The sequence below is a fragment of the Papio anubis genome, chromosome 3 (genome assembly GCF_008728515.1).
Source record: "Papio anubis isolate 15944 chromosome 3, Panubis1.0, whole genome shotgun sequence".
NCBI classification, from domain to species: Eukaryota; Metazoa; Chordata; class Mammalia; order Primates; family Cercopithecidae; genus Papio; species Papio anubis.
The window spans coordinates 179,423,489-179,443,547 of record NC_044978.1 but is presented as its reverse complement, the minus strand read 5'-3'; the positions used below and the strand labels follow the sequence as shown (position 1 = coordinate 179,443,547).

Genomic DNA, 20,059 nt, shown 5'->3' with positions numbered 1-20,059 from the left:
TCTTATATACATGCAGCAAAACATTACAATACTCCGCAAATACATACAACTATTATATATCAATAAAAAAGAAAGCAAACGTGTGAAAATACTAACAATTGGTGACTGAAGAGAACATGAGAGTTCTCTGTACTATCCTAGCTGTACTTCTGAGGTCTGAAATTATTTCATTTTAAAAAGTTACATTTATTTATTTTTTAAGAGACAGGGTCTCGCTCTATTTCCCAGGCTGGAGTGCAGCGTCACAATCACTGCTCACTGCAGCCTCCAACCCCCATGCTCAAGTGATCCTCCCACCTCAGCCTCCCAAGTTGCTGGGACTACAGGTAAACCCCACTGCATCTAGCTAATATATTTTTAAGAGATGGGGGTCTCATTATGTTGCCCAGGCTGGTTAAAATTTTTAAATAGGATTAATATATGATTTCTACCCATAAGGATGTTATAACCTACTGAGAAACAGAATACATTCCTGTAACGATAATGAAAAGCTTTACAGTAAAATATTATCAAGTTTGGTAAAAGACATTGCTTTCATCTGAAATTATCAGAAAAAGTTTCAGAGACAGGTGACCTGGGCTTTGAAAGATGGGGAAGAAAAGCGGTTATATAAAATAAAAGTGGTATGCAGTGATTTTCTGATTATTTGAGAATATACTTCCCAGACAGAGTAATCACGACAAAAAAAAAAAAAAAAAAAAAAGAAGAAGAAACATTTGTGGAAATAAAACTATAAAACTACTGGCACAGTGATGATATCTCCATATTACAAGGCAGTTGTTTTCTGGAACTACATTGTAACCAGTCCACCACCACAACTGTGTTTAAACCCTGCCCAAATTAGAGGTTTATACGTGACTCAGGCTTAAACAAGACTAGGATCTGATCAGCTTTACTTCCTTATCATCCTGCACAGCTGAGACCAAACTGAGGCATCCAATCTGTTTCAGAACTCAAGAGCACTGTGTGTCTGCTTTAGCCTAAACCAGGAAAAGTGATGGGTCTTAAAACTGGCTGCTCAAGGCTAGACTAACTCAAGGACGAAGGAGTGAGAGAAGATGTGAGGAAATGAACACCCAGGAGTAGAGTGGTTTGGCCTCCACTTGAGGGGCTGTGTTATCACAAGCATGAGCCAGAGATCAGGAAAGGTGGCACACACCGTCACCCAGGTCTGTCAGCCTTGCTGTTAGCTGGAGTTCTGAATGACAGAAGCTAAGGGCCCTTCCACTCTCCTTACTCTTGCTAGAAGAGAACCATCCTTGGCTTCTGCATCCTCTCTGCCTGGGGAAACAGTAAGCACATCCTCCCTTTGAGTCAGGCATCTGGCTTTTGCCACCTTTAACGAGGGACTGTAACTTCACGGAAAAGTAATGTAGGGGATAAAGGATTCTCAAGTCATGTCTTACTAAAACAGGTATCATTTAAAATTTGACCTTCTTCATCGGCATGGGACTTGGCACACACTGCTGTTACTCTGGACCAAGTAGAAAAGTATTTTAGGGCCTTTTATTTCCCTATGGATTCTCCTCGTAACTCCAGACATGTTATGCTTTCCCTAACCTTTATCTGTCCTGTGTCCTGAGGAATGAACCAGAACTCTGGAGGGAGGATCAAACACAGCTGCAGATACTGATAGTTCATCTTATCTCTGATCACAACCCCCTAAAGCTAGTAAAGAAACCAGAGGATTCACAAGTCTGATCAGAGATGTCATTGACTATAATCTTATTAACATCTGGCCTGTTTTATCCTGTATGTCCTATAGCACCCAGAATATACTTTGTGCTAGTAAATGTATTGGTGTTGATTAAATATTTTGGACTGATATTGCTGACATACAACTCTAAGAAATGGGAAGTTCAAGTCCTACTAAAAAACTATTCTTTCCAGCCTAGGTGAGAGAGAGACATAGTTTTTTAAAAATTAGTTGGGTGGGGTGCCACACACACATGTGGTCCCAGCTACTCAGGAGACAGAGGCAGGAAGATCGCTTGAGCCCAGGAGGTTAAGACTGCAGTGAGCTATGATCACGCCACTGCACTCCAGCCTGGGCAATTAGAGCAAGACCCTGTCTCAAAAAAAAAAAAAAAATCATTCCCTATGAGTACATGCTTACAATGAAGTACATAATTTTTGAATGATGAGAAACATTTTCCTCATTTCTGGAAATGAAAGTCCTTCCATGTTTGTAGATTTAATGTCTTACTTGCCTGTAAAGGAGTATATTTGACATTTACCAGAAAGATGATGGCAAATAACAGAGCTCTGATAAGGAAATTATACAAAATACTGACCACCAAAATAACACAGTTGCTGATTATTAGGTTATAAGTTAATCGCTTCAAAACCTTACTGGATCTACTGCCAGCCAAGGCAGCAAGCAACCTGGAAGCAAGACACGTCCACCATGTCCAGCTAGACACGATGGGAAACCCTCTCATCAAACATGTCCAGCTAGACACGACGGGAAACCCTCTCATCAAACATGCTCTGTACAACTCAATGTTAAGCTGACTGGAAACAGTAGCTCCCATCTGTAATGCCAGCACTTTGGGAGGCTGAGGTGGGAGGATGGCTGGAGCCCAGGAGTTCAAGGCTTCAGTGAGCTATGATCACACCAATGCACTCCAGCCTGGGTGACAGAGCAAGACCCTGTCTCAAAAAAAAAAAAAGCATCTTGGTGAAATCCTCTGTATTTATAGGACTTTGAGGCTTTTTTGTGTGGTTTGGAGGGGCAAAGCCAATTTCTTCTGACAATGAAACTCTTCCTGCTTTGCTTTCAGTGTGGGTAACAATGGTTTAAAACAGCAACAAAAACTGCCCACAAAATACCTCCTTCTTTTTACTGTCTATAAAAACCAAAAGACTTTACGTGAAATTTGTACACAGAAGTCACCCAGAGCCCATTTATTCACTACTGATGACTCTGGTTCCCTCTGGCAGGCCTCACTTTCAGTAGCTCCTCTTAAGAATGAGACTGAGGTTAAGATTTTTTTCAAGAACCTGTATTTGGTTTCTCTTTTCTTTTTCTTTTTCTCTTCCCGCCCCCCCCTCGTGTATGCATGTGAGAGAGACTGGGTGTTGCTCTGTTGCCAAGGCTGGAGCGCAGTGGCGCAACCATGGCTCACTGCAGCCTTGACTTCCTGGGCTCAAGCGATCCTCCCACCTCAGCCTCCTGAGTAGCTACAGATTACAGGCACATGCCACCATGCCTGGCTAATTTTTTAACACTTTTTTAGAAACTGGGTTCTATGTTACCAAGGCTGGTCTCAAACTCCCAGTTTAAAGGGATCCTCCCACCTCGGCCTCCCAAAGTGTTGGGATTATAAGTGTGAACCACCACACCCAGCCCAATTTCTCACTATAAACTCAGCAGCAAAGTCAAGTAAAATGTGTAATGACCAACTTACAAGGTGACACACACTGACTTACAGCAAAACTGTGTGCTTTACTGAAGTTAAAGTCTACTGATTTGTTATACATACTGACTAATAAGCAGTTAAATATCTTTCTTGCAGATAAAATACAATATTAAATTTGGAATGGTAAGAAGTATAATAGATACAATGTTTAAATATCTATTCATAATGTGTGAGTTTTCTAAATAGTAGAAACCAACATTCTAGAGCACTGCTATTTAAAGGCAGCAGGTCATCAAACTATGCCCAATCCATGACAAGATCTGGAGTCTATGCCAAAACGTAATCAATAGTGAGAAAGTCTAACCATGAATAAAATAACTGCACTTAACAGGGTGCTCAGTGACACAGGCTGATTGACACTCCAAGGCAATCTTACCATCTGGTCACTGACAGGTTAAATGTTTGCAGACACACATGAATAGCCCGGTTTTAAAGTATGAAAGTGCTTGTTTAAGAGGAATGTATACATACAGATACAATCAGTTTTCACAAAACACTTAAAATATGTAAATACCTGTTCCTGCAGGTCGTAGTCATAGCTGTCATGCAGCAGAAGACTGAGGACATACCGAGTGTAAATCATGGCATCAATGCCACATTTCTCGAGCTCTTGTCCCAGCCAGGTCTGCACTGGACCCAAAGCATGAAGCAGAGACATTTCAGAAACAGACACAGGGCCTGGATAAGAACTTGAGGAGCTTTCAGATGGCAAACCATCCACAACAACTGTACAGATAGGGTACATGAATTTAGGTTGCCGACATCCTTAAAATGTGAAGCATTTTCTGCAGTTGATATTCTGTTGGTATCTGGAGGGGATTTTCACTCCAGTAAAAAGGAGAGATGCTTGACATGTAGGATAAGCATTTATTTTTGCTGGTAGTCAGCCACCTAAAACAGACTTTCCCTCTTCAGGCATGACTAATGAATCAACATCCTGATAGCAACATACATGTAGATATGATTTTCTACTTTAATTTCACATTGAGGCCAAATGGAAGTCTCCGGCAGAACCTACAAAAATGAGAGAGGAAAAAAAAATATGCATTATATATAAATAATAAATTATTGACCTTTTGAGAATAAAAATCAAATGAATCAAATGTCCCTCTTTATTAAAATTTTTTTGGTTTCTTAGAATACTGATTTCCCCGCCTACAATCTTTGACATTTTAAACTTCTAAAATGAATCCAGGCACTGTGGTACCTTCCTGTATACCAGCAAGTTGGAAGGCTGCAGCAGGAAGACTGCTCGAACCCAGGAGTTCCAGGCTGTCCTGCACCATGACTGTACCTATGAATAACCCCTGCGATCCAGCGTGGGGAACATATTGAGATCGTGTCTTTATAAATAAATTTTTAAAAAACTTAAAACAACATTGTGAACTTTTAAAAAGCTGAGTATCATTTAAAACAAATAAAAATTCAGAAGTTGATGCTCTCCTTCTGCTCAATTATACCAATTTTTTTTTTTTTTTTTTTGCTATCTCAAGAGATTGGACTAGTAAAATTTTGTCTCTGTAACACTGAAAAACTTAACTAATAAATCAGTAGTTCGTATCTAAGTATAACAGAAATCAGTAGATGAGTAATTTCATTGAAACATGGGTTAAAAAAGTAGTTCTTTATGTTTTATACAGGTAATTAATTACTTTGTAAGGCTTTAAACTTTAGGACTGGTCATCTCTGATTTCATACAAATAAAGGTGGAGCACCAGTCTGTGTTACAGCCAGGCTATACTCTTATACCTATTGCAACTTTTCTTCTTATATACCTAGGTTGCATTTCTTAGCTTTCACAACAGATGACACACTTTTAGTTTAATAGCTTCCCCCCAAATTAACATACTTTCAATATGTGAAAGTAATCTAACAATGGCTTTATTAAATCATAATATTCTTTATATTAGAGTTCTGGCTAATTTACAAACCACTAGAAAATGAAAACTAATGTAATGAAAGGTAAACCTCCTAAACTCAACTTTTGCATGAATTTTAACAGACAATAAGAGGGTTAAATGTTAGTAAAAGCATCAAGTCAGAAACACAAATACTATTACCCAAAGATTTAAGACTGAGTTTCTTAAATTTATCTATCGCTATATAGTAAATTTTACACACATTAAATATAAAGACAGCAGTTTTAAGTTCACCACAGGACTAAGTTACTACATTAATGTGTCACTAATATATGTTTTGCTACTTTTAAAATCCTCTCTACTATACTCTTATCTGAATTATGACAACTAGATAAATTAAAGCAAAGATTTTCTGTAACTTTCACGAGCTGAACTTTTCCAACTGACTTTCAAAACATTCCATAATTCATTTAACATTTGGATCTCAGGATGCCAGAGAGATTGTCAATTAAATAATACACTCAATTCTGGAGATGTGCAAGAAATATGAAGAAAATGACCCCTAGAACACTATAATAAAATTACCCAAACTTGTGATAAACAGAAAATTTTTAAAGCACTCAGAGAAAAAAGAAACATTAAATATAGTAAACAAAAGATAAGTATGACATCAGTTTTCTTGTTGGAAACAATGCAAGTGAGCAGATAATGGAGCAAAAACTTTAAAGTACTATAAGAAAAAAAACTGTCAACCTAGAATTCTATACTCACTGAAAGTGTCTTTCAAAAAGATACTTGCACACGCATATTTATAGCAGCACAATTTGCTATTGCAAAAATATGGAACCAGCCCAAATGCCCATCAATCAATGAGGGGATAAAGAAATTGTAGTGTGTGTGTATATATGTACACACACACATACACAATGGACTACTACTCAGTCACAAAAAGGAATGAAATAATGGCATTTGCAGTGACCGTGATGAAACTAGAGACCATTATTCTAAGTGAAGTAATATAGTAATAGAAAACCAAACACTGTATGTTCTCACTCACAAGTGGGAGCCAAGCTATGAGGATACAAAGGCATGATACCAGTGGACTTTGGGAACTCGGGGGGAAAGGGAGAGACAGGTAAGGGATAAAAGACTACAAACTAGGTAGAGTGTATGCTGCTCAGGTGACAGGTGCACCAAAATCTCAGAAATCACCACTAAAGAACTTATTCATGTAACCAAACACCACCTGTTCCCCAAAAACCTATGGAAATAAAAAATAAAAATAAAAAGCAAAAAATTAAAAACTTTCAAAATGAAAGTGAAACAAAGACTTTTTCTAATATGCAAAAACTGAAGGAATTTATTGCCAGCAAATGCTATGATTTAAATATCACCTCCAAGCCTCATGTCGAAATTTAACTGCTATTGTGATAGTATTAAGAGGTAAGACCTTTAAGAGGTCATGAGGGTTCCAACCTCGTATCACAGGAGTGGGTTCCTGATAAAAGGATAAGTTCAGCCCCATTTCTCTCTGTATAAAGCACTCTCGCCTGCTCTTATCCTCCTCCTCATGCGATGCTTTCTGCCACGGCATGACCCTCACTACATGCCAGTGCCATGCTTTTGGACTTCCTGGCCTCCAGGAACTGTGAGTCAAATAAACTATTCTTTATAAATACCTAATCTATGTCATTCTGTTATAGCAACAGAAAACAGAGTAAGACAGAACAAAATGTGGATCCATTCAAGGGAACAAAGAGCACCAGAAATAACATTTGTCTTATTATTTAAATATCTTTAAAAGATAATTGTTTAAACAAAAATAATACAAAACATTGTAGAGCTTTTATTTAATAACATACATATAAGTAAAATGTAAGCCAACAGTAGCATAAAGGCCAGGAGTGGACAAATATAAGAATACTATTACAAGGTTCTTGTATGAAATGGTGTATCTACTATCACTTGAAGACAAATTCTGATAACTGTTAATAATAATGAATGTGAATAACCTAAACACATCAATTAAAAGGCAGAGATAGACAAAATTTTAAAACAGCAAGACCTAATTATATGCTGCTTATTTTAAAAACCCTCCACTTAATTCTTTCCACAGAATTCAAATTTATTTTCCTAAATGTCAATCTGGTAGACGTAGCCTAAACATGCCAGCTTTTCCCCAGACTTCTCTATCTGCTCTACCCAAGTAAGATACGGCTTCTTTTTTTCCCCTTTTTAACCTTTATTTTAGATTCAGGGGATACATGTGCAAGTTTGTTACCTGGGTATGTTGCACAATGCTGAGGTCTGGGGTATGAATCATTCCACTGCCCAAGTACTGGTACAAAAATAGATGTGTAGACCAATGGAATAGAATAGAGAACCCAGAAATAAAGGTGTACACCTGTAGCCATCGAAAACTACCCAACAGTTTTTTCAACACCTACCGCCTCCCCCCATCATCACTATAGTAGTCTTCAGTGTCTACTGCTGTCACCTTTACATCCACGAGTAACTGATGTTTAACTCCCACTTCTAAGTGAGAACATGCAGTATTCGATTTTCTGTTCCTACGTTAATTCACTTAGGATATTATCCTCCAGCTGCATCCACGTTGCTGCAAAGGACAGATTTCATTCTTTTATTTTAATGGCTGTATAGTATTCCATGGTGTATACGTACCACATTTTATTTATGCAATCCACTGTTGATGGGCACCTAGGTTGATTCCGTACCTTTGTTAGTGTGAATAGTGCCGTGATGAACATATGAGTATATGTGTCTTTTTGGAAGAATAATTTCTTTTCTGAGATGTACCCAGTAATGGGATTGCTGGGTCAAATGGTAGTTCTGTTTCAAGTTCTTTGAGAAATCTCCAAACTGTTTTCCACAGTGGCAGAACTAATTTACATTCCCACCAACAGTACATAAGTGTTCCCTTTTCTCTGCAGCCTCATTAGCATCTGTTTTTTAACTTCTAATAACAGCCATTCTGACTGACGTGAGATGGTAACTCATTGTGGTTTTGATTTGCATCTCCCTGATAATCAGCGATGTGGAACTTTTTTTATACGTTTGTTGGCTGCTTGCTTGTATGTCTTCTTTTGAAAACTGTCTGTTCATGTCTTTTGCCCACTTTTTATGGGGTTGTTTTTTTCTTGTTTAATTGTTTAAGTTTCCAATAGATTCTGGATATTGGACCTGTGTCAGATGCAGTTTGCAAATATTTTCTCCTATTCTGTAGGTGGTCTGTATACGAAATGGTGTATCTATTAATACAGTACACTGTTTACTCTGTTGATAATTTCTTTTGCTGTACATAAGCTCTTTAGCTTAATTAGATCTCATTTGTCAATGTTTGTTTTTGTTGCAATTGCTTTTGAGGACTTAGTTACAAATTCCTTCCTAAGGCCAGAATGGTGTTTCCAAGTTTTTTCCTAGGGTTTTTATAGTTTGAGGTCTTACATTTAAATATCTATAATCCATCTTGGGTCAATTTTTATATATGTTGAAAGGCAGGGGTCCATTTTCATTCCTCTGCATATGGCTAGTAATTTATTCCAGGACCATTTATTCAACAGGGAGTCCTTTTCCTGTTGCTTATTTTTGTCAACTTTGTTGAAGATTCGATGGCTACAGGTGTACACCTTTATTTCTGGGTTCTCTATTCTGTTCCATTGGTCTACCTATCTATTTTTGTACCAGTACCATGCTGTTTTGGTTATTGTAGCCTTATGGTATAGTTTGAAGTCAGGTAACATGAAACCACTGGTTTTGTTCTTTTTGTTTGGACTGCTTTGCTTATTCGGGCTGTGTTTTGGTTCCATATTAATTTTAGAATAGTTTTTTTTTTCCAATTCTGTGAAAAATGACATTAGTAGTTTGATGGGAACAGTGTTTAACACGTAGACTGCTTTGGGCTGTATGGCCATTGTAACAATATCAATTCTTCCAGTCCATGAACATGAAGTATTTTTCCATTAGTGTGTGTTATCTATGATTTTATCATTCTTCTTACAAAGATCTTTCACCTCCTTCGTTAGATGTATTCCTAGGTAGTGTGTGTGTGTGTGTGCACGTGCGCGTGTGTCTATTGTAAATGGAAGTGTTCTCTGTTGAAGGAACCACTGAGCTACTGTCAGTACAGGGAGTGTATTCTTTTTTTTCTTTGAGACGGAGTCTTGCTCTGTCACCCAGGCTGGTGTGCACTGGTGCAATTTTGGCTCACTGCAACCTCTGCCTCCTGGGTTCCAGCAATTCTCTGACTCAGCCTCCCAAGTAGCTGGGATTACAGGCGCCCGCCACCATGCCCAGCTAATTTTTGTATTTTTAGTAGAGACGGGGTTTCACCATCGTGGCCAGGCTGGTCTTAAACTCCTGACCTCGTGATCCACCTGCCTTGGCCTCCTAAAGTGCTGGGATTACAGGCGTGAGCCACTGTGCCCAGCCTGGGAATGTATTCCTGATTTGGTTCTTGGTCTGAATGTTATAGGTGTATAAAATCCACTTTAAATATAAAGACACAAATAGGTTAAAAGTAAAAGGATAGAAAAAATACTACACTAACATTAATGAAAAGAAAGCTAGGGTGTCTACATCACTTTCTGACAAAAGTAAATTTCAGTGCAAAAAATACTAACAGAGATAAAGAAGGTCAACTCATAATGATAAAGGGATGGATATATCAAAAGGACATACCAGTCCTTTGTATTATACATCTAATAGCATATTTGCAAAATACATGAAACAAAAATTGATAGAACTGCAAAGATAAACAAGTCCACAATTACACTAGATTTCAAAACCTCTTTGTCAGTCACTGCAAGAAGAAATACACAAAAAAATCCATAAGGATATAGAGAGAACAACATTATCAACCAACTTGACCTAAGATAAACTATCTTTGGCCACAGAAAAGGTACAATAAGCTTAAAAGAATTCAATCATACATGCATGTTCTCTGACCACATGGAATTATAATTAGTAACATAAAGATGTCTGGAAAAGCTTCACAAATATGTGAGAACTAAAAACATATTTCTAAACAATAGGGGAGGCCAGGCGTGGTGACTCATGCCTGTAATCCCAGCACTTTGGGAGGCCGAGGCGGGTGGATCACGAGGTCAGAAGGTCAAGACCATCCTGGCTAACATGGTGAAACCCTGCCTCCACCAAAAATACAAAAAATTAGCAGGGCGTGGTGGCGGGAGCCTGTAGTCCCAGCTACTCGGGAGACTGAGGCGAGATAATCGCTTGAACCTGGGAGGCGGAGGCTGCAGTGGGCCAAGATCGCACCACTGCACTCCAGCCTGGGCAACAGAGCGAGACTCCATCTCAAAAAAAAAAAAAAAAAAGGCGGTGGGGGGGAAAGAAGAAATTTGAGAAATTAGTAAGTACTGTATTTTGAACTGAATGTAAATAAAAACACAACCTATCAATATTTTTAGGATGCCACAAAAACAGTACTGAGAAAGAAATGTAGAACACTGTCTATATTAGAAAAGGTCTTAAATCAATGATCTCAGTTTTCACCTTAAGAAGCTAGTAAAAGAAGACCAAACGAAGCCTAAACTAAGCAGAAAAAAGAAAAAAGATCAGAGCAGAAACCAATGAAATAGAAAGCAGAAAAACAATAAAACCAAAAACAGGTTCTTTAACCTCTAGCCAGACTGATCAGGAAAGAGAGACGACATAGATTACCGACATCAGGAATGAGAGAGGTGAGATCACTACAGATTCTATAGGTATAAAAATGAGAATAAGAGATACTAGAAAAACTTTATACCAATAAATTTAATAACTTCAATGAAATGGAAAAATTCCTTGAAAGATACAAACTACCAAAGCTTACTCAAGAAGAAACAGAATAGTCCTGTATCTATAAAGGGAACTGAATTTATAGTTTAAAACTCACAAAGAAATCGCTAAGCCCATATAGCTTCAAAGGTGAATTCTACCAAATATTTAAGAAAAGCATTAATTCCAATTCTACACAAACTCTCCCAATACTTCTCAAATCATGTTAGGAAGACAGCATTAAGCTGATACCAAAAGCCAATAAAGATATTACAAGAAACAGGCCGGGCACGGTGGCTCATGCCTGTAATCCCAGCACTTTGGGAGGCCAAGGCGGGCAGATCACAGGTCAGGAGATCAAGACCATCCCGGCTAACACAGTGAAACCCCGTCTCCACTAAAAGTACAAAAAACTTAGCTGGGCGTGACCGGGCGCGGTGGCTCATGCCTGTAATCCCAGCACTTTGGGAGACCGAGGCGGGCAGATCACGAGCTCAGGAGATCGAGATCAGCCTGGCTAACACAGTGAAACCCCATCTCTACTAAAAATACAAAAAATTATCAGGGCGTGGTGGCAGGTGCCTGTAGTCCCAGCTACTCAGGAGGCTGAGGCAGGAGAATGGCGTGAACCCGGGAGGCGGAGTTTGCAGTGAACCGAGATCGCACCACTGCACTCCAGCCTGGGCGACACAGCGAGACTCCATCTCAAAAAAAATAAAAAATAATAATAAAAAAAACAGATCAAAATACTTAAACTATTATATAAGTAAATACTTTTCCAAGAAGCAGACCAAACATAATGCCACACTTCACACAAGTAATTTAATAATGAAGGCTTTTTTGGAGCAGTGAGCACTTGTTTTGAAGAAGTTCACAAATCTTCCCAAAATCTCATCCCTCATGTAATAATATTCCAGGAAACATGGCACCATCTTTTTATACTCTATATGACATATATTACTAAAAATAATTCAAATTACAACTCCCATTGGTATTCGTAATTATTTATAAGCTATAAGTGACATATTATCTATAGTTCAGTTTCTTTAATGTTCAAGTACAGCAGACATATGGCCAAGTTAATTAAATATTAAGATATTTCCCTTTTTCGTAATACACTGTAAATAATTTTAGGTGTGATTACAACATATGAAAATGATTTCAAAAAGCACACTCTCTTTTGAACACGGCTGCATAAATACTATTTGCGGACTGTTCTCTCAATTTACTTTTGTTACAGCACAACTGATCAAAAACAGCACCAGACAGTAAACAGTTACAAACTGGGCTTCTCTGGGCAAAATGTAAAATGTGGATGTTGTGGAGAAAAATCTGGGCAGTTCCAAGCAACCGATATATTCACTTGCTGAAGTGGTCTTTATTAGTACCACAGCACTTCTTTCTTTCTTATGTTTATCATATATGCCTTTTATTAGCAAAGTTTTAAAGTATTTTTAAAATATAAAAATAGAAACACACACTCATATATATATAATTTCAGCACCTAATATTCACTGTTAGTATTTTGGTGTGTTTATTATTAGTGTTTTTTCCTTTGCGCAGAACTTTAAATTTATTATTTCTATATATTAAATAATAACATACATAGACTTTCGTATTCTGCCTTTTTCACCTGGCATTATGTCATCCCCATGGTGTTCTAAGACCCTTACTGCACTGACCAATATAGTAGCCACTAGTCACATGTGGCTATTTTAAACTAAAAGTCAGTTCCTCAGTCACACTAGCTACAGTTCAAGTGCTCAACAGCCACATGTAGCTAGTATGCAAATATAGGACATTTCCATAATCACAGAAGTTCTACTAAACGACACGGGTTTTGACTCTCTCCTCTCTAGCAAATGACTACGTTGAGCTTAACAAACACTCATTAGCTCTTTCAACAGAGCTATCCCCCCCTGCACGTTCCAGTAGATTGTCCAAGACACTACCTGGAAGAAAGGCTACTAATCACAGCTACTCTGAAGTAACACAATGAGCTCAGAAAGAACTGTTTGAGAGAACTGGAAAACATCTACTTTATGTTTGATAGGTATCAAATTTCAAAAGGTCAAATTTCTTATATTTCAATGTAATCATGGAAGGTTCAATGACAAAGTCAGACTGTATGGAATAACAAGAACAACTAAAGCTTATTGACAAAACAAAGAGAGAACTGAGAATAATCAGGATAAGTGGTCAAGAACAAACTGAGGGAAAAGGTTAAAAATAGGGTAGATTATGCAACAAAAACAATTCCCAAATTACAGTAGCCTAACACAAAGGTTTATATCTTAAAAAAAAAAAAAAGAAAGAAAAGTTAGGCCAGGCACAGTGGCTCACACCTATAATCCCAGCAATTTGGGTGGCCGAGGCAGGGAGATTGCTTGAGCTCAGTAGTTCAAGACCAGCCTGGGCAACATGGTGAGACCCCATCTCTACCAAAAAAAAATACAAATATCAGCCAGGCATGGTGGCTCATGCCTGGAGTCCCAGCTACTCGGGAGGCTGAGGTGGGAGGATCACTGGAGCTCAGGAGGCAGAGGGTGTAGCGAGCCGAGATGGTGCCAAAGCACTCCAGCCTAGGTGACAGAGTGAGACCCTGTTTCAGAAAGAAAAAGAAAAACTTATAGGGTACGTGGGCAATTTTGTTACATGCACAGATTGCACAGTAAGTCAGGGTTTACGCAGTATCTGGCTATGTCTGGCTTGTGCCTTATCACTTAAGATAATGACCTCCAGTTCCATCAACGTTGCTGCAAAAGACATGATTTCACTCTTTTTTTATGTCTGAATAGCATTCTGTAGTGTGTACAGACCACATTTTCTTTACCCATTTATTCACCGATGGACACTTAGGTTGATTCTACATCTTTGCTATTGTGAATAGTGCTGCAATAAACATATGAGTACAGGTATCTTTCTGATGTGTTCTTTTCCTTTGAGTATCTACTTTGGGTAGATACCCAACAGTGGGAACGCTGAATCAAATGCTCATTCTATTTTTAGTTCTTTGAGAAATCTCCATACTCTTTTCCATAGAAGCTATACTAATTTACATTCCCACCAAAAAGGCTTAAGAGTTTCCTTTTCTCTGTATCCGTGCAAATATCTGGTTTTTGTTTTTTTTGTTTTGTTTTTTTTTTTTTTTTTGTCTTTTTAATACTAGCCATTCTGACTGGGGTAACATGACAACTCATTCTGGTTTTGGTCTGCATTTCTCTGATGACTGGTGATGCCGAGCTTTTCTTCATATACATGTAAGGCCATGCGTATGTCTTCTTTTTAAAAAAAAAAAAGTCTATTCATGTCTTTGCCCACTTTTTAATGGGATCTTTTTGTTTTTGCTGTTGAAGTGTCTGAATTCCTTGTATATTCTGGATATTAGTTTCCTATCAGATAGTTTGCAAACATTTTCTCTCATTCTACAGGCTGTCTCTTCAATCTGCTAACGATTTCTTTTGCTCTGCTGAAGCTTTTTAGCTTCATTAAGTCCCATTTGCCTATTTCTGCTTTAGTTGCCTGTGTTTTTGAGGTCTTAGTCACAGATTCTTTGCCTATATTAATGTCCAGAAGAGTTTTCCCTAGGTTTTCTTCTAGTATTTTTATAGTTTCAGGTCTTACATTTAGGTCTTTAATCCATCTTGAGTTGATTTTTTGTATATGGTGAGAGACTGGGGTCCAGTTTCGTTCTTATGCATAGGGCAACCCAATTTTTCCAGCACCATTTCTTTAAGAGGGTGTCTTTCTCTGATGTATGTTGTTATTAGCGTTGTCAAAGATCAGTTGGCTATAAATATGTGGCTTAATTTCTGGATTCTCTATTCTGTTCCATTGTCCATACATCTATTTTTACACCAGTACCATGCTGTTTTGGTTACTATACCCTTGTAATATAATTTGAAGTCAGGTAATGTGATACCCCCAGCTTTGTTCATTTGGTCAGGATTGCTTTGGCTATTAGGGCTCTTTTTTGATTTCATATGAATTTTAGGACTTTTTTTTCTAATTCTGTAAAACATGACATTGGTATTTTGATAGGGGTTACATTGAATCTGTAGATTGCTTTGGAGAGTATGGTCACTTTAATGATATTAATTCTTCCAATTCATGAGCATGGGATGTTTTTCCATTTATTTGTCATCTACAATTTCTTTTATCGGTGTTTTGTAGTCTTCCTTGTAGAGATCTTTCACCTCCATGGTTAAATGTATTCCTAGGTACCTTGTTTTTTTATAGCTATTGTAAATGGAACTGCCTTCTTGATTTCTTTCTCAGCTAGATCGTTATTGGTATATAGAAACATTACTGATTTTTGTATGCCGATTTTCTATCCTGCAACTTTACTGAATTGCTTTATTAAATCTAGGAGGTTTTTTGGTGGAGTCTTTAGGTTCTTCTAGATATAAGAGCATATCAATGGCAAATAGGGATATAATTTGACCTCCTCTTTTCCGATTTGGATGCCTTTTATATCTTTCTCTTGCTTAATTTCTCTTGCTAGGACTTCCACAAAGGTTTATATCCTTCTCATACTATGTGTTCATCACATAGTATGAGAAATGCTCAGGGTAATCACTCATTAAAATCATTCTGGGACACAGGGTGACAAAATGGCCATCATCTTGAACCCTGCTAGTCCAGGGTGCCAGAGAAAATAAGATCTGGACCAAAGCTGGCACTGGTACTTCGAAAGCTTCCTCTTGGAAGTGAGCTACTCACATTTTATGAGTCAAAGCAAGTCTCTTAGCCTCACTTCACTTCAATAGGGCAGGTATCACTAGCCCTAATGACCACTTCAAGGGGTAGAATATGGGGCTGTTAATAGGAAACAACTCTGAAATCTAACATTATTGAAACTAACATTCTGGTAAACATAGACAAACTATCAGGGACAAAAGTAACAGGATCAGAAAAGTTTCAGAAAGCACAGACATGGCTGAAACACTAACACCCAACTGGCAATGGAATCATTCCCGCCCTGCCTTTCTGAAGAAGCCCTTTCTAATTATTTAAGGGTATACCACGGTCTTCCTCCCAACACTTACAGAGTGCTGGCTGTCCTCATGGCCTTCTGCCTCGTGATGATGCCCTTTTATACTATTCTCTAACTGCCTCCTGGGAATCAGTTCCTTATCAAATAAGGCTTAAAGTTCTTCAGGTCAAACTGTGACATACTCCACATGTACTATGTAGTAGAATGCTTAGGCCTTGGCAGGTGATCAAAACTGTGCTGAACTAACTACTTCCCAAATGTCAATGGAGAATAAATTCTGAAAAAGAGAAGTTTGATAAATAAAATGATATTCGTAATACTAGGAGGTGGGAGGAAAAAACCCAACTCTGATCATATTCTGAGTCCACAGGCAGGGACTAACTAACATAGGAATTTTAACTCATTCTCTCACAATCCCATGTACTAGAGGTTTCTTGTGTACAAGGCACTGTGCATGGTGTCAGTGGTATCGAGACAATCACAACCCTCTCGGGATTTTCCTTTAGGTATTTACCATCCTATATTAGCAGGCTTTCACCTTAGGTAAAGCAACTTGTACTCTTCCCACTGAAGCCCTCTACCATCCCCTTTGATCTAGTATGGTACTTCTGCAAGTCATGCTTCAACTCTATTTTTAACTGGTCCTTTCTCACTACAAAGTTCGTACTCACATTGTTGATGTGCTCGGTACCGAAGACTCAGCATTACCTGCAACTGTCTTTTCATAATTATTCAATTTGGATGTTTATAGGACTTTCACACAAGGAAAAGCCTTGAGGGAGAAGGCATAAAGGATATATAACATAAAGTAAAAGAAAGACTATAGAAAAGAGAATAAAGAAAAACAGACATTTGAAATATTAAGACTCTGGCTTTTGGACTCTATTACTTTTCACCAAAATCCTAAATAATATCTGCCTGCAGTGCGAACATACAATTAAGTAGTTATACATTTAGAAATAATTCTTGCCTGTTATTTTCTTTTTTCTCTTTTTTGAGACATAGTCTCACTCTGTTGCCCAGGCTAGAGTGCAGTAGCATGATGTCAGCTCACTGAAACCTCCGCCTCCCAGGTTCAAGCGACTCTCCTGCCTCAGCCTCCTGAGTAGCTGCAACTACAGGTGCACGTCACCACACCTAGCTAATTTTTGTATTTTTGGTAGAGATGGGATTTCACCATGTTAGCCAGTCTGGTCTCCTGACCTCAAGTGATCCACTCGCGTTGGCCTCCCAAAGTGCTGGGATTACAGGCATGAGTCACTGTGCCTGGCCTTGTCTGTTATTTTCTGATCTCAGCACATGAATTTGGAACCCAAGATTAATGCTTATTCTCTTTAGTAGGTAGCATGGCTCCAAAGCCAATCTACAGCCAGAAAAGAAAATCCATAAAGAATCTACAACGCAAACTGGAATTCAAGCATTGAAAACAGGAACCAAGGGCTATAAACTAAATTATGTAAACTGGTTTACCCTAGGTTTCTGAAAAGCTATGTAGAAATGGACAATCAGACCTACAGTTTTCTTCCCCATTCTAGAAGTGTGTCAAGTCCCAGGAAATGAATAAGGTTTTTAAAAAAGTAATGTAATCAACAAAACTAGTGTGAGACTTGAGTTCTTTCTATGAAAAGAGGAAAAACTGCATAAAGATTGAGAAATTCCATCCTTACTAGTCATCAGAAATAAACACATAAGTAATATTCTCCAGTGACAATTAAAATGAATTATTAATATTTTCATAAACAGGATTGTTCTTACAGACAAGATTACCACTCGATAGCAAGAGAACTAGGAAATGTTTTCATAAATTGCAAGCCTGTAACACATTTGGTTAATCTTTATGTTTAAAAGGAAGAAAAGCTGAACACTGTGGTGTATGCCTATAATCCTAGCTACTGGAGAGGCTGAGGCAGGAACATCACTTGAGCCCAGGTGTACAGGCCAACCTGGGCAACATAGCAGGACCCTGTCTTAAATAAATAAATAAATAGATACATATATAAAAAGGAAAAACCAATTTTATGATGATAAAGTGTAGGTGAAAGCAATCAGTTCTACAAAGATTCACAGGTACTAAACAGACTTCTATTAAAACAAAACAATTGAGAGTGTAATTTGACTAGTGTGTAATGAGACTAAATAAAAGGGAAAAGCTTTCTATGCAACCTGGATAAACTTTCCTCTACTGACCATGCTACTGTCAAATGCTGACAGACCTGAAAGTTTTGATCAGCCTATACGTTCTTATTGTTCTAATTCTTTCTTTTTTTCTTTTTGAGACGGAGTCCCGCTCTGTCACCCAGCCTGGAGTAGTGTCGCGATTTCGGCTCACTGCAAGCTCCGCCTCCCGGGTTCACGCCATTCTCCTGCCTCAGCCTCCTGAGTAGCTGGGACTACAGGCGCCCGCTACCACACCCAGCTAATTTTTTGTATTTTTAATAGAGACGGGGTTTCACTGTGTTAGCCAGGATGGTCTCAATCCGCTGACCTCGTGATCCACCCGCCTCAGCCTCCCAAAGTGCTGGGATTATAGGTGTGAGCCACCGCGCCCAGCCTCTTATTGCTTTAATTCTTACTGTTTGAACTTATTGTTTAATTGTACTATGGAGATGAACTGCTTATGCAAAGTTACATTGTTTTATGTCTGATTTTTACGTGATTCCAGTTATTTGATGATTCTTATTCATCTGTTAATATTTCTGGTCTGAAAAGCTGGACTGCTATATTAAATTTTTTTTTTTTACAGGTTATCAAATTATAATAACCAATGTAGACATTTAGTTCATTTAGACCAATTAGATGTCAAAATTCTTTACCAGGGCTACAAAATGGCAGTTTTTATGCCTTTAAAAGGTTATGGAGATTTACAAAAATGCCTTTTTTACCCAGCAGGGGTAAACCTCACATCAGACACTTTACAGGACAAAGGATAAAACACTTGGGCCCAAGGGGAAGGGGAAAATGTATATACTTACAAGTGAAGCAAATCCTCCTCCTTTCTTGCAAAAGATAACAAAATAGCTACCAAACAAAATGCAAAAACAAGATAAAACAACATTATTATGAAATTCTAAAAGCTTTTAGATAAATTGGAAAAGGGATGAAACAACTAAATTTTAGAAATTTAAAAATTTCAATTAGGAGAAACTGAAACATCTACACATTAAGAAATGCAAAATTTCAAAAACCCTAAGCTTACTTGGAAAAAAACTAAAATAAATAATTTTTACACTTTTTGAAAATGCAAAAAGCTCCAGCATGATGAAACCCACTTTGTCAACGTTGAAACATTTCATCATATAAAATACTAGATCATAGTGTATCAAAATAATTTTACAACCTGATACTGTTGGTCCTCAAAATGTCTGGGCATATAAATTCTATAGCTTTCAACTACTAAACTCAAAACCACAAATATCTTCTGAGTTTCAATGAGTGGGGGAAAGGTAGCATGAAATTCTGTAACTCACTGGTAAGACAGTGAGTTAACTTTTAAAAATTACTATAAAAGCCATAGCCAAGTAATACAAATTATAGTTCTCCAAAATGGACTTAGGTAAGAAGCAATACTTCAATAATGTGTTTATATCTGTTAATAATCTAATTCTATATGAAAAGTTTATATGGATTATCTGATTCATATCCTAATAGTTAAAAATTTTAAAGAGTCCGAATAAAATTTTGTTTATGCAAAAAGATATCCACTAGAGAACTCAGAATAGGATCAAAGTAGTACATATGTTCATTTCTCATCCATTAATTGTATGCTTCCAACATTAAATCAAGTCTTTAGATATGGTTCTGAAGATAACTATAGTAATTCTTCTGGACCTTAGGAAGATATTTAAATAAACAGTGTCATCATTTAAAGGATAACTTGCTACAGTTTCCCCAAAGTATATTCTGGGTGATACAAAAATATATTCCTGGACGGGTGCAGTGGCTCAAGCCTGTAATCCCAGCACTTTGGGAGGCCGAGGCGGGTGGAT

The 20,059-nt window shown here is 37.7% G+C and overlaps 1 protein-coding gene across 5 annotated transcripts in view; it reads right to left on the bottom strand.

The window, feature by feature from the left end:
* Positions 1-20,059, bottom strand: part of KIAA0232 (KIAA0232 ortholog) — a 96,714-nt gene that overhangs the window by 54,461 nt on the left and 22,194 nt on the right. For 2 of the 5 annotated variants that reach the window (XM_021938249.2, XM_021938246.2), the window contains exon 2: positions 3,937-4,436. In XM_021938249.2, the coding sequence (XP_021793941.1) occupies positions 3,937-4,167 (231 nt within the window). In that variant the 5' untranslated portion in view covers positions 4,168-4,436. Of the gene's footprint in view, positions 1-3,936; positions 4,437-16,125; positions 17,100-19,045; positions 20,023-20,059 lie in introns of those variants that run through there. The other 3 variants (XM_021938247.2, XM_021938250.2, XM_021938248.2) reach the window with 3 other exon arrangements.